Source organism: Alligator mississippiensis, chromosome 9 (assembly GCF_030867095.1).
Source record: "Alligator mississippiensis isolate rAllMis1 chromosome 9, rAllMis1, whole genome shotgun sequence".
Taxonomy (NCBI): domain Eukaryota; kingdom Metazoa; phylum Chordata; order Crocodylia; family Alligatoridae; genus Alligator; species Alligator mississippiensis.
In genome coordinates, this window is record NC_081832.1 from 39668786 (window position 1) to 39682618 (window position 13833).

Genomic DNA, 13833 nt, shown 5'->3' on the forward strand with positions numbered 1-13833 from the left:
CAGTTGGTGGAGGCAGTGGGGCCACCCTAGGCTGGCAGGAGGCATGAGGAGGGTCAGGCCCAGGCAGTGGATGGTTGCATCAGGCAGTGGAGGAGCTGGCTGTACCATGAGGCTCCTACAGCTGCTGAGCCAGGTGGCTAGGCAGCAGATAGGAGTGTGGCCCCCTGCTGGTTGGGCTGACCAGGAGCAATTTACTCCTGGGTCAGCATCTATATGTGATTTGCTGTGAAGTAAAGTATGCTGAAGGAAGATAGTACTTGTAATTACAAGTACTACCCTGCAGGAGAGTTTATTAGTTTCCTGCTGCCTAATAGCACTGCAAGTATAGACACACTATGTTTACTCCAGACCTAATTAGGCAACTCCACAGTAAACATCTCTTGTTGATGCTCCCATTATCTCCTCAACCCTCTTGTACATGTGTCCATGATATGTACATGGCTTCATGTGTTTGTGCCTGGATGCTATCCTTGGCTATGAATGAAGGTGCCTTGTTATGGGGGAGGAAGAAGGCTGCTGCTTTTTTAGGCAGGGATTATTTGCAAAATTCTGGTGACTTATGATCAAGTACTTCAGGATGTGAGTGGCATTACTCAAAGTGAATGCCCTTGCTCTTGCTTGGGTCTAACTCACTCCTTGCAGTTGTAGCAGGCTCACCTTTCAGAGCTTGGGTTGAGTCCCAGGCTTAAGATCCTGCTGCTTTGATTGGTGGAGCCCATCCACCAATCAGGAGGCATCAATTGAAATAAAGTCACACCCCTTTCTTTAGAGGAGGTGGAGAAGAGCTTCCCCAGACTTGATTGAAGACTGTAAATTGTCAGGTCCGGAAGACTTCAGGGACGGAGCCCTGGAGCATATAAAAGGAGCTGCGTGCCCAGCACGAGGGGCAGATGTGGTAAGGGACTCAAGAAGAGTGGAGCCAAGAAAAGCTGGGGAGCTCTCTCCTGGCGGGCAGTAGTCCCAAGGCTCCTAAAGCTGCCATGGAGGAGCAGCCTTGGGAGCGGTGCAAGACCACTTGGGCTTTTGATGGCTCACAGGGACGGTGCACAGAGACCCAGACCTGGGAGCAGTGTAAGACTGCTTGGGCCCATCACGGTGCATGGTTTGGTGCATGGAGCCCAGGCTTTGGGAGCTGCAAGCGGGCGCTCGAGCCTGCAACCCCGGCAGGGCCAGCAGGCCACACGGTGCATGGGGCAGTGCACAGGAGAAGGGTCTTGGGGCTGCAGTGAGGTGGCTCAGGCCCCATCTCCCAGCAAGCAGCCAGGTCCCACGGTGCGCAGGGCGGCACACAGGCCTGAACCTTGGGAGCCAAGGAGCAGCGGAGCCTGCTTGGGTTAGCCACCCGGTGTGAGGACGGATGGCCAGAGCCTGAAGGGCCCGACCTTTGCTAAAAGAGCCCTTGGTGCTCAAGCCCAGGCATGGGGAAATAGCAGTGCTGCAGCATGAGGCCCAGCACCCCGAAGCCAGCAGCGGTGGTGCAGCAGCTGAGAGGAGCTGAGCCCTCGGTGCCCAGAGCAGGCCACAGGGTGGGGAGGAACCAAGCAGTGCAGGAGAGACCTGGAAAGGTGCTCCAGCAGAGGAGACCCTACCAAGCTGCACCCTGACCACCGCTACCTGAGGAAGCGTGAGTCATTGGGCTCTTTCGTCCCACAAGGGAAAGATGTTTGGGGGAGGCAAACCCAGAGTAGGGGCTGGGAGAGCAGCCCCCCACCTAGTCAAGGCCCTAAGGGGAGGGCCCCCTGGTGCTTCCTGGACACCCCGCCAAAGGACCCCATTGGAAGGAGGACTATCTGTTGCCATGGGTCAGGGACTATATTATGGAATAGGTGTTATTAAGATTGTTCCTGTCTGCTCCTTATATTATGTAATTGAAATGTTGTATTTTGTTGATGCTGCTGAAATTGTTTTATTGTGATGGGTAAATAGTGTTATTTAGGGTTTGACCTTGGTTATTGGTTAATGTTCACTGTGTAAATATATGTATATATTTAGTTTTATGATTATGTATAACTCAATAAATTGTATATAGTTAACTTTGGGCTTGGGCTAACTCTATAGAGGAAAGAGGGATTTGCTCGCAATTCTGGCATCCCTCTCACAGCACCCCCTCCTGCCTACCCATCCCATCCAATTGAGAATAGGGCACACCCTTGGATGTACCCAGGTTACAAAGTTAACTCCTTTTTTGAAAAACTAAATATCTGAAAAAGCAGCAACACAGTAGGACCTACAAAATCCCAAGAATGTTCCTCCTGCCAGGCCATCAAGAGGTCTTTCTCCAGCACCATGTCGACAGACTGACTGAAACTGAAACCAACTTGGATAGGACTAATTACAGGAGTTGTACAGGATTAAAGCATAGGGACATCCCAGGGACTCATACTCAGGTACCTGAGACTGTGAGTGGCATTACTCAAAGTGAATGCCCCAATACTGGCTTTTATTCACTGACCTCTCAGTAGAACACAATGTCAGAGAATATAGGAAAGACCCCAAAAACAACCTAGCCCCAGGCCTTCTGTTCTTTACCTCTCCTTTCAGGATGAACATTTTGCATCCTAGGGAGAAATGGTCTACATAATATTCACAAGAAGTGAGAAAGGGGACCTTCATGTCACTTCAGTATCTCCTGAATTCTGGGGCTACTTCAGTTATAAGCATTCCTTTGATCCATTCCAGTAACCTGGTGTCATGGGCCCATCCAACAGCTTGGAATAACTGTAGTATGATGCAGTTATAATTCCTTCTATCTTGGGAACTGGCAAGGAGCCATGAGGAGTGGTTCTGCTAATTCTTATCATCATAGAATACCACTTTCACCAGGAGTATTCCCTAGGGGAGACATCCAAGAGGGAATCAACCCTGCAGTCTAGGCTAACTGAATTCATTCACAGGCACAGGCCACAGGCTCAGTTATAGGCCCAACCAGACATAAATGATCTGTTTTGCTATTTTCAACTCTCCCAGCATCAGGGAGAACATTTAGAAGAACACTTTGCTTTCTTTCTCTCCCCAAAAAGGCTCCTCTGAAAACCACTTAATGAGAGCATCATTCTAGACTTCTCCCATGCATGAGAACTCAGAAGGGAGCAGACAGAGAAGAGAAGATGTTTGGCACATAGACACAGCCTGGGAGGAAACAATTTAGGATGAATGGTAAAGATAGATTGTGGAGATGGCTAATTGAGAGGGAGACAGGTAGACTGATCACTGGCAGTGGAATGGGCAAAGAAGCAGATCTCTTGTAGTAGAAGTGGGAAAGTACAACTTTAGTAAGGCCATAAAGAAAAGCTAGGCCACAATGGAAAACAAACTAAAATGGAGACCTAAGCCTGCATTAGAGACCCTGCTGCTTTTGGATTTACCATAATCGGTCTGCCCTACATCATTTTTCTCATGTTGCTTATCATCCCACATTTTATATCAGTAATTCCCCTTCCCTCTCTCACCCATTGTGCCAATGCCCACCTATATACTAAGGATTACACAAGATCCCAGACCCCTCAGCTCCAATTTCCATTCAAACTGCCCCTTTGGATCCAGGCAAGAATTTGGGATCTGGTTAGAGCACTTAAATACTACAGTACGCACTAATCTGGACACTTCCCTAGCTTTAGTTCCAGAACACTAAAGATCATATTTATCTAAAGGTTCATCCACAAACTCTCATCCTGGCCTCCCCTCTGATTCTCCTCTGGATGTTCTGCTGCTATCGTAAAGTAGGGTCTTCTGGCCCCTTTCCTTCCAATCCCAGTTGTGCTCTTGACTCCTCTCTCCCCATTGCTACCATGTCTTGTCTGTCTACTTTGGCTAAGTACAGACAGTCAAAAAGCCCAAGGCTGAATCGATACAATCTTCTCAAGTTAGTCAAAGCTGCATAGACTGAATCAATAAGCAAGTGAACAGACATTCACTTTTGATTCTGTAAATGCAGCCACATGCCTACAGTGGCCCAAGCCAGAAGCTGGGGAGCACTAGAGCATTCATCCCTGCTCGGGTGGAACAGAAAGCTTGGGCCACAGCTAGCCCACCTACCCCGGGGGGGAGGGATTGCCAGGGAGATGCTGGAGAACTATGATGCTGAGGGACTGTGAGTTAACTTGAAACTGGAGGGGATCTGGGACAGAAGTTCCGTAGACTGTTTTAACCTAAATCAGTTAAATCTGATACAAATCCATCCAGGTTTATCTTAAAACAGTTTTGGACATTTTGAAAGCAGTTTATGTGCACTGAACTTCTATTGTGTTATAGATTTAAAGCAGTTTCTGTTCACTTATACCGGTTTATGTGTATTTTCTGTCCCTAGCCTTTCTGTGCCTTTGTTGAAACCTCCCACATCCTTGGCAGTCGCTTGCCTTCAAAACTGTTTTCCCTCTCTTCCCTCTGCTTTACCTTGCCCTAGTCTGACCCAACACAGCTACAAACCTCCCCACTCTGTTCCACAGGACTTATATTTGGGTATCTGGGAAACAGCTGCACCAAAAGGATCTATAGAAAGGAGTTGACAGTGGCTCTTACCATTTTCAGGGTGCTCCATCTCCCCAATGCTACCGTCGGGTGTGGTGCGCTCATAGTGATCTTCAGGCAGAGCCAGAGGCCCAATGCGAGGCCCTGATGATGATTTGCTGCTGGGTGTCTCTGACTCCTCTAGCCCACTGTCATAATAACTATGTTGGGAGGGGTCCTGCAAGTCCTGTGCCTGATTGGCTGCAGAGAATGTCACTCGGCGATGAGGTAACTGTAAAAAAGAGAAGACAGAGAAACAGTTAAATCAATCACCCACTGAAGAATGATCACAAAACCTGACTACTGTGATAGATGATTAGGGACAAGGAATCCATGCTTTTCCCATCCAACTGAAACATCTTTCATTTCACCGTGACCCCTCACCATTGCCATTTCTCCTATCAGAATCCATTCCAATGTCAGATCCACCCCATTCATGTCCACATAATTGACAACATCTTTTACCTCAAACCACACACCCAAATGACACCAATCTTCACTTCAAGTGACTCTCTTCTATCTCTCACTCAGGAAACCCTCTAGCACCATCTTTTGCCTCAGAGCTTCCCAGATTGTCTCTTCTCTTACCTCAGGGTTCTTTATATCACTATCAGAAACCATGTCTCACCTAACAGCTTTCCTCTGTTCCACCTCACTTCAGAGACTTCTTCCCACTTCTGAATGACATCATCCTTTATCTCAGAAGTCTGTTCCACAGTTGACATCATTTCACACCCTGATACGCTCCCTTCAACTCATATTTCTCACCTTGCAAATTCACTTGATTGATGCCATCATCTTTCAGCACCAGAGCCTTATTGACTGACACAAATAAATAGATAACTTTAGAGGCCTTGCTCCCTGACAGACATGATCAGCTCAGTTCTCCGAAGCAGCACCATCTCTCACCTCAGAAACACCTCCCACAAATGTCTTCTTACATAACAACTCTTGGAATGACACAACATCTAATACTAAAGTCCCCACACCCTCCACACCTAATCACCTCTCATTAGACCAGCTGGCAGTATCCCTATAAAGAAGGTCTCCAGGCTTACTTGACCCCCTGTCCCTCCTATTAGCATTATTTTGTACCTCAGCACCTATGCATGTCCATGCTTCATGTCCATTTTACATTTTAATGTATTAAAATGCATATTTTTGGATGGGTCCAATTTACCAAGCAAGCTGGGCTGCTGCCTATGATTTCTGTGTTGTTATCATTGTTTATTAGTCCACCAAACTTCGTGTCCTACAAAAATATTATCACCAGTGATTTTATGTTTACTTTCAGATAATTGGTGAGGAGTACTGGGCATAGGATCAATCCCTGTGGAACCCCACTTAGAGACACATCATTTGATAAAGGTTCCCCACTGATGGGTTTGTTTGGTTTTTTTAATTGTCAGTCAGTTCTTAATCTGTTAATCAGTTATCCAGGTGTTTTTACTTAAAAACATTAAGTAACATTACAGTATGCCTAGCAACTGGTGCTCACCTTTTGCCCATAAGTTTACAACCAGTCTAGGCTAGTTAATATCCCAAATTTATATTACTTAGCATATTCTTCCATTGCAAATGGACTGGAAAGTACTTCACCATATATTACCCTGCTTCTTTCCAAATATAGAACACAAATATGTATTGAACATGTCAACCATGTTTGTACCAGTATTAACAGTTTAACGGTCTCTATTTACTAATTGGCATATACTATTGCTAGGATTTCCTTTGCTCCTGATATACAAGAAAAAGCTCCTCCTCCTTTACTAACAATGGATTTTTGCCTGATGCTTTTAACTTCTCTTATCAATATTCTACACTTCATAACTACTCATTTATAGTAATTGCTATCCATTTTCCACTTTTTAATTGATTTTTACTTCCATTTACTTGGTTTATTTCTAATTGTTACCTTTCATTTTGCCACTGAACCAGGGTACACTATTTAAAAAATATAGCAGTCCTGTAGAATTTACCGCCCTAAGACCTGCACCCAGACTCTGGATAAAATGCATGAGGACAGATAGGTACCTATGAATTTGGTCCATAAAAACCAATAAACTGAGCAGAGAATAACTTAAGCTTGCAAATACAAAATACCAATGGCAGGGGAAAATCATTGATCTTGGTCTCTGTTTGTGCTTTGTACATTAGACAATAATTGGTTTAAGAAAATCTGTGGCAGATTGGTAAATCCTTCCTTTTGCTGGCAAATAATCTTGATCCTAGGCTATTGGGAAAAATTTAGTCTCAACTATATCTAACAGATCGTTCCTAAGGAATGAGAGGAATTAGGTGAAGTTTATGTGCTTCCCAGCACTGCTTTGTATTAAAAAGAGACAAGTAGGAGAGAAGCTCTTCTTAAGTTTAAATTAGATTACTTCTGAGAGTGCTTGTGAATAATCATCCTTGTTTGGGTCTGCTAGAAAGAAATCTGTCCCACGTCATGTTGGAATCTTGTTACGCCACTATGGAAAAGATAGCATAAGGGGTTGAAAAGGTTTTTCACAGAAGAAAACCAGCTCTTTTATGAAAAAAAAATGAGAGCAATAAGAAAGCTCTTCCAATAAGTTTCATAGCACTGCCTTGAGGCTTTACACTTCTTTCTGGGTCTTGAGGAACAGCCCTCCCCTCCCCACACCACTATCTTACAGTCATCTGTTCTCCCTTCCCTGCTCCAAGGGGAAAGGGTGGGGGGCACAGCAAGGAATAAGAGATGCTCTGTTTACCAGGGCACCCCTTGGACCATTGGCTCCCCAATGGCCACCCACCAGTGTCCTGTCAGGGAGCCCTGCAAGGACCCTTCTGCTGCTGCTTACTGCTTCAATACTCTTGGAGAGTCCAGGGTCTATTTGCACTTTTGTCCCCATGCCCCGAGCATAGATCCAGGGTGACCCCAATCTGTGCAAGGGGCAAAAGGCATTCTTACACAGCTCAACCCATCTCAACTCAACTCAGAATGGGTCAAGGCATGGAGGAATGCCTCCCCCATCACTAGTTCCCTTGACTGGGTCACCGCCTACTTGTGCAAGGGAAGGGAAGCATTCTTGCATAGCTTGATCTGTCCCAGATGTTCTGGAGACAGTACTAACCCTGCTGCATATGCTCCCTGCACTCTCTACACAGAACTAGGGTGACCCAGAACTCTGCAAGAGACAGGGAAGCTATTCCTTGTACCTTGACCCATCCCTGGCACACCTAGGGTAGGTTGAGCCATGGTGCCTCTGCCTCCTTCCCCATGCACAGAACCACATCCCCCCATGCATTCCCACACAGCTCAACACATCCCACATGTTCCTGGGACAATTCATGTCTCTCTGCCTCTGATATCCCCTGTCCCTTTCACAGAACTAGGATGACAATGATGAACCAATCATGTACCCAGGGCAACAGCAAGGGCTTAGACAGGTGGAGTATTGTGTTCAGTTTTGGGCACTGCACTTCAAGAGGGATGTGCACAACCTAGAGATGGTTCAGAGGAGGGCCACTTGTATTGTTAGGGGCCTGCAGGCAAAGCCCTACAAGGAGAGATTGAGGGCCCTGGATCTCTTCAGCCTCCACAAGAGAAGGCTGAGAGGTGATTTTGTGGCTGCCTACAAATTCATCGGGGGGTGGAGGGGAAGCAAGAAATAGTATATGCTCTGTTTACCAGGGCACCCCTTGGAATAACTAGGAACAATGGCCACAAACTGACAGAGAGAAGATTTAATTTAAACATCAGGAAAAACTTTATGATAAGAGTTGTCAGAATCTGGAATGGGCTTCCAAGGGAGATAGTGCTCCCCACTATCTTGAGGGTCTTTAAGAGGAGTCTAGATATGCACCTGGCTGGGGTCATCTGACCCCAGTGCTCTTTCCTACCCAGGGCAGGGGGGCAGACTTGATGATCTGCTAAGGTCCCTTCTGACCCAAACATCCATGAATCTATGAATCTATTAATATAAGGCCTGAGTGGAGCTGGCAGTAAAATCCTGGAGGCTGCTGAAGGAACATCTTCGCAGCAGGAGAGATGCAGTTCCAGAGTGTCAACATGGAAACAGTCTGAAGCAGTCTGGCCCTAGCAGCTGGAGGGGAAAAAGCCCCAATTAGGAAAGCTGCAAAGTGCCTGACAGACTGCTGATCTGCCTTGAGATTACCAGTGAGCCTCAGACAGTTTATGGTTATATATAAACTCAACTAGAGATGACCGGATAGTCACCTTGCTGGGGTCACCTACCCCCAGTTATTTTTCCCACTTGGTACAGGGGGCTGGACACAATGATCTTCCAAGATCCCTTCTGGCCTTACAATCTATGAATATCCAGCTGCTGGGATTTATGTGGATACCTAGTGAGGACTGCCACAAGTGTTTGTCTGTCTGCCTTAAGGTGGAAGGAGAAGGTTTTCCTTTTTAAATGGCAGTGTGCTGTTTTCCCTTTCTGTTGATGCTGGTGGTCCCAGAAGGAGAGTTTGTGTGATAGCCAGGGGGCTTATCTTTCGGTAATAGCTCATACTGGTGGTTTGAGGTCAGGACTGTGAGGGGAGGTTTCTGGAGGTCCCATTAGTGCCCAAGGGGAATGTAGTTGCCTTGAGCCCTGCTGGGGGCAGGCTTAAGACAGAGTGAATGACCAGAGCCCAGAGCAGGGCAGAGTGTGGGGCCACAGAAACCAGAACCCTGAGACGGACAGAAACAGGGGCCAGGGGTTTGATGCCTGAGAGGGCAAGACTAGAGCTGGTGCCTAGAAGCAAGGTCCAATACACTGGGCCCAGGCTAGAAGGCTCAGCTAGAGAAAAGGGGCGGAGGCTGAGAAATCCAAAGCCCCAATAGGAGTGTGATGGTACAGTGACACCTATGAGGCATGGGATGTGATGTAGGGGAAGACAGAGCCACCTGCTTACCCAGATTCATCCTCAGAGATCCCAGGGATGCTTCTAGTAAGCAGAGAAACCTCAACTTTCCCCGCTGACACAGGAACATCTTTTGAGATCCTGGGGCATGTTTCAGTAAGTGGGGAAAGCCAGGCGTGCACTCCAAGGGCTTGGGGGGACCGATTCTGCCCAGGAATTCCTAGGGTGTCTGCCATCATTTTCTTCCTGGTTCCAATAGGCCCTTACTAATTGTATGAATGTCCAGAAGATTTTCTTCAGTTCCTCCTGCACTGTCTCCAAAGGGATTTTTACTGCTATGTGATGCAGAAGTTAATGGTAATTTTGACATTATCAGACTGAATTAAAGTAGAAGATATTATTTTCTCTGATGAGGAAAAAAAAGACCACTGTTGATAACAAATGTTCTTCCATCTGCAGGTGTTCTTACTCTCTCTCTCTGTTATTCCTTTGGAACATACAGTAGAAGCCTTTGCACTGGGTCTCTCTTAGGATCATAGGAAAGTACAGCTGGAAAGGACATTGCAAGGTCATCAAGTCCAGCCCCCTGCTCAAGACAGAATTGCTCCTGAATTAACTATCCCAGCCAAGTGCCTATCCAACCTGCTCTTGAAAATTTCCAAGGTTCAAGAGTCTACAGTTTGTCTAGGCAGCCTGCTCCAATGCCTGACCACCCTTTTAGGCAGAAAGTTCCTCCTAATCCCCAACCTAAATTTACTTTACTGCAGCTTGAGGCTGTTGCTTCTAGTCCTGTCCCCTATGGCCACAGAGAAAAGCCCATCTCCATCCTACATTTGAATAATGTCATAAAATCAAATCAAGTATTCACTTCTTCAGACTAAATAACCCTAACTCTTCCAGTCTTTCCCTATAAGTCTTGCTTCACAAATCCCTAATCATTTTTGTTGCTCTCTGCTAGACTCTTTCCAGTCTGTCCACAACCTTCTTAAAATTGTAGGGCCTGAAACTGGATGCAGTACTCCAAGGCCTCAATAGTGCTAAACAGAGCAGAAGAATAGAGCAGATTTGCAAGTGACACTCCTGTTAATACAGTCCAGGATGCTGTTGGCCTTTTTTGGAACAAGAGCACACTGTTGGCTCATATTCAGCTTACTGAATTCTACTGTTACCTCCAGGTCCTTCTCTGCAATACTGCAGCCTAGCCAGTCATTCCACAGCATAGGCAGAGGAAGGGGGTGCTAATGGGGCTGATTCCCCTGCAAATGCAGGGCAGTGGTAGGACCACAAGGCAGCCAAGTCGAGGGTTTCTGGTGGCTGCAGCAGGGGTGGGGAGGGAGCGAGGCAGGCACTGCCCAGTTGGCAGAATGGGACTGAGCCACGAGCGGCTCATCCGGGGGGGCACAGCTCCTGCTGCTGCATGCACCCCAGGAGGCATGGGGAGCATCTGCCCCTGATCTGCACAGGGCAGGGTGGGCTGCCACCATGGGCTGGACCTGGGGCTGCACCGGGCTCTTCCCAGCAGGCTGCATGCTATGCTTGGGGTGGGCAGTGGTGGCACTGGGAGGGGGCTATGGGTTGTAGGGGGTGGCTACAGTCACCCCAAGATTTGCTGTAATCCACCCAACCCCCCTCCCAGTGCCACCACTGCCCACTCCCAGCATAGCATGCCCACCCCCCTCACACCCAGGAAGAGCCCGGCACTGCCTCAGCCCCAGCCCTCAGTGGCAGCCCACCCTGCCCCACACAGATCCAGGGACACATCCCTCCCAGGACACGTGCAGCAGCAGGAGCCACCACACCCTCCCCGTGCCCCCTGGACAAGTCATGGCTTTGTGATTGGCTGTGCAGGGCCTGGCGGGGCGGGCACGGGGGTCCTGGGGGCTCCATCCCCTCTGGCCCAGTGGTGCAGCTGAGGCTGGCCCTGCTCCAGCTCCTGCTCCAAACCCCCCTATGTGGTGTGCGGCCGGGGCTGGGGCCTGGGCCAGTGTAGGGAGGCACCCAGGGCCAGTGCCAGGCTGGGAGGCTGGCAGGTTTGGTGGTATGGGGGGCACAGGTGCTGAGCAATGACCCTGGGCATGAAGGAAGGGGCGGCCACATAAGCGCAGCAGACCCTGGCCCCAATCCCAGACCCAGCTCAGCTCCACTCCCTCCCAATCCCTGCATGATCCCGGTCCCAGCCACAGTCCCTCTCCCTCTCTCCCACCCCTCCCCTGCCCCTCTGAGCCCTGCAGACTTTCCCACCCAGGGGGCGCATGCACACATACACGCACATGCTCAGCCCCACCCCCTCAATTTTTTTTCTCCCTCTGCCTATGTTCCACAGTCTGTATTTCTGCGTGCGATTATCCCATCTGAAGTGCAGGATTTTGTACTTCTCATTGAATCTTTTCTAACTGATTTCAGATTATTTCTCCAGTCTATCTATGACATTCTGCATCATAAGCCTATCTTCCAGAGTGCCTATACTTCCATCCAACTTGATATGTCACCTACAAATTTGCTAAGTGTGCTACTGCTCCCATCATACAAATCATTAATGAAGACAAACAATAAGGACAGAAACCTGGGGAACCCACTTGGTATGTTCTCCCAGCTAGATGTTGAGTCATTAATGGGTACTCGCTGAGCATGATGACCCAACCAGTTATGCATCCATGTTATAGGACTTTCATCTAGTCTGCATTTCCTTAGGGTGTTATTAAGAATGCAGTGGGCAGCAGTGTCAAAAGCCTTGCTAAAGTCAAGGTATATTACATCCATTGCTCTTCCCCCATCCACAGAGCCTGTCACCTTATCACAGAAGGAAATCAGGTTGATCAGGTATAAATTGACCTTGGGTGAATCCATGCCAGCTGTTCCTGATCATCACCTTATTCTCTTTTAGGTGCTTTGAAATAGACTCCATTATCTTTCCAGGTATTGAGTTCTGTAATTCCCTAGATCCTCCTTCATCTCTTTCTTAATGATGGGCATTATGTTTCCACTTTTCCAGTCATCTGGGACCTCACCCAACCTCCATGAGTTCACAAAGTACTCATGAAATTACCTCAGACAATTCCTTCAGTACCCTAGAGTGCATCCAGATGTGCGTGGACATTTGGTTTCCTGGGGACAAGTAGCAGCGGAACACCCATGCTACATGCACTTTGGCACATGGTAAGTTGGCCCAGGTGGCATAGGGGAGGCTGGGGCCAGCACTGTGCTGGCCACAGTAGCCTTACCTGGGGTCCTGGGGACCTCCCGGAGCTTCAGCTACAGTGATCCTGCCAGGCAGAACCTGGCCAGCAATCAAAGTGTGGCTCTGAGTGGCCAGACTCTGATTTTTAGCAGTGCATGCTGCCCGGGCATGTGCTGCTTCAGTTTTTTTTCTGCATTTTTTTGACCCCTAGATATCCAGGGTAAAAAAAAGAAACCACAGAAAAGAAAAACAGAGCAGTGCACACTCAAGCAGCATGCCCTTGCAGTGTGGCAAACTCCAGACTGTGCGGTATGTGGTGCTGCAAACACATAGACATGCCCCTGGAGGACATCCTATCCAGGCCTGCTGGCTTGAAACCATCTTGTTTCTTAAATTAACTCCAAACCCATTCTACTACTCTAGGCTGTCTGTCTCCTTTCCTGTCTTTGCTGCCAACTGCACACATCATGAAGTAGCTGCCCCTATTTTGAAGACAAAGGTAAAAAAGGCATAAAAAACATCAGCCTCCTCTGTATCATCCCCAACTAGATTGCCTTTTATATACCAAAAGAGAATGCAGTTTCTCTGGTCTTCCTCTTACTCCTGACATCCTTGTAAAGTCCCTTTTATGGACTTTTATGTCCTTTGCCAGATGCATCTCAAATCATGGCTTGGCCTTCTTAATTTTCTCCCTGTGTGCCTATGAAATATGCTTATACTCTTCCCTAGTACTTTGACCAGGTTTCCAGTTTGTGGGATTCCTTTGTGAATTTCAACTCATTGAAGAGAGAGCTCTCTAGCCAGGCTGATCTCCTGTTGCACTTTCCATTCTTCCGTTGCATCAGGATAGCTTGTTCCTGTAACCTTAAAAGGGCCTCCTTAAAGTACTGCCAGCCGTCCTGGACTCCTCTTACCCTCAAACTTGCTTCACAGGGGATCCTACCTACCAGTTCCCTGAGTTTGATACAGTCTGCTGTTCTGAAATCCAGGACATATATACACAAGATACTTTATGGTGCAGTAGCATAGTTTACTGCTCAGTAAGTGCATGAGTCTTACACATGGGCATGCTTACTGTGCAGAAAATTATATTACTCATGAGTAAATTTGCTACCTGCAAAGGTAGATAGCAAATTTACTTGCGATTAGTTACTGTGTAGTAACACGTGTAGATGCCAACCAGGAAGAAATTTGCTCCCAGTCAGCCCCACCACTAGGGGGCCAGCCTGAGGCTAGCCCCAGTGTGGGAGCCTCTCTTGCCCCAGGACTGGGCCACCTCTACAGCAGCCCCAGCTTCAAACCCTTAAAAGTCTGCAGGC

At 47.8% G+C, this 13833-nt stretch overlaps 1 protein-coding gene across 5 annotated transcripts in view; it reads right to left on the reverse strand.

The window, feature by feature from the left end:
• Window positions 1–13833, reverse strand: part of PCDH1 (protocadherin 1) — a 225324-nt gene that overhangs the window by 130166 nt on the left and 81325 nt on the right. For all 5 annotated transcript variants that reach the window (XM_019484709.2, XM_006260072.4, XM_019483768.2 and 2 more), the window contains exon 4: window positions 4519–4738. In XM_019484709.2, the coding sequence (XP_019340254.1) occupies window positions 4519–4738 (220 nt within the window). The remainder of the gene's footprint in view (window positions 1–4518; window positions 4739–13833) is intronic.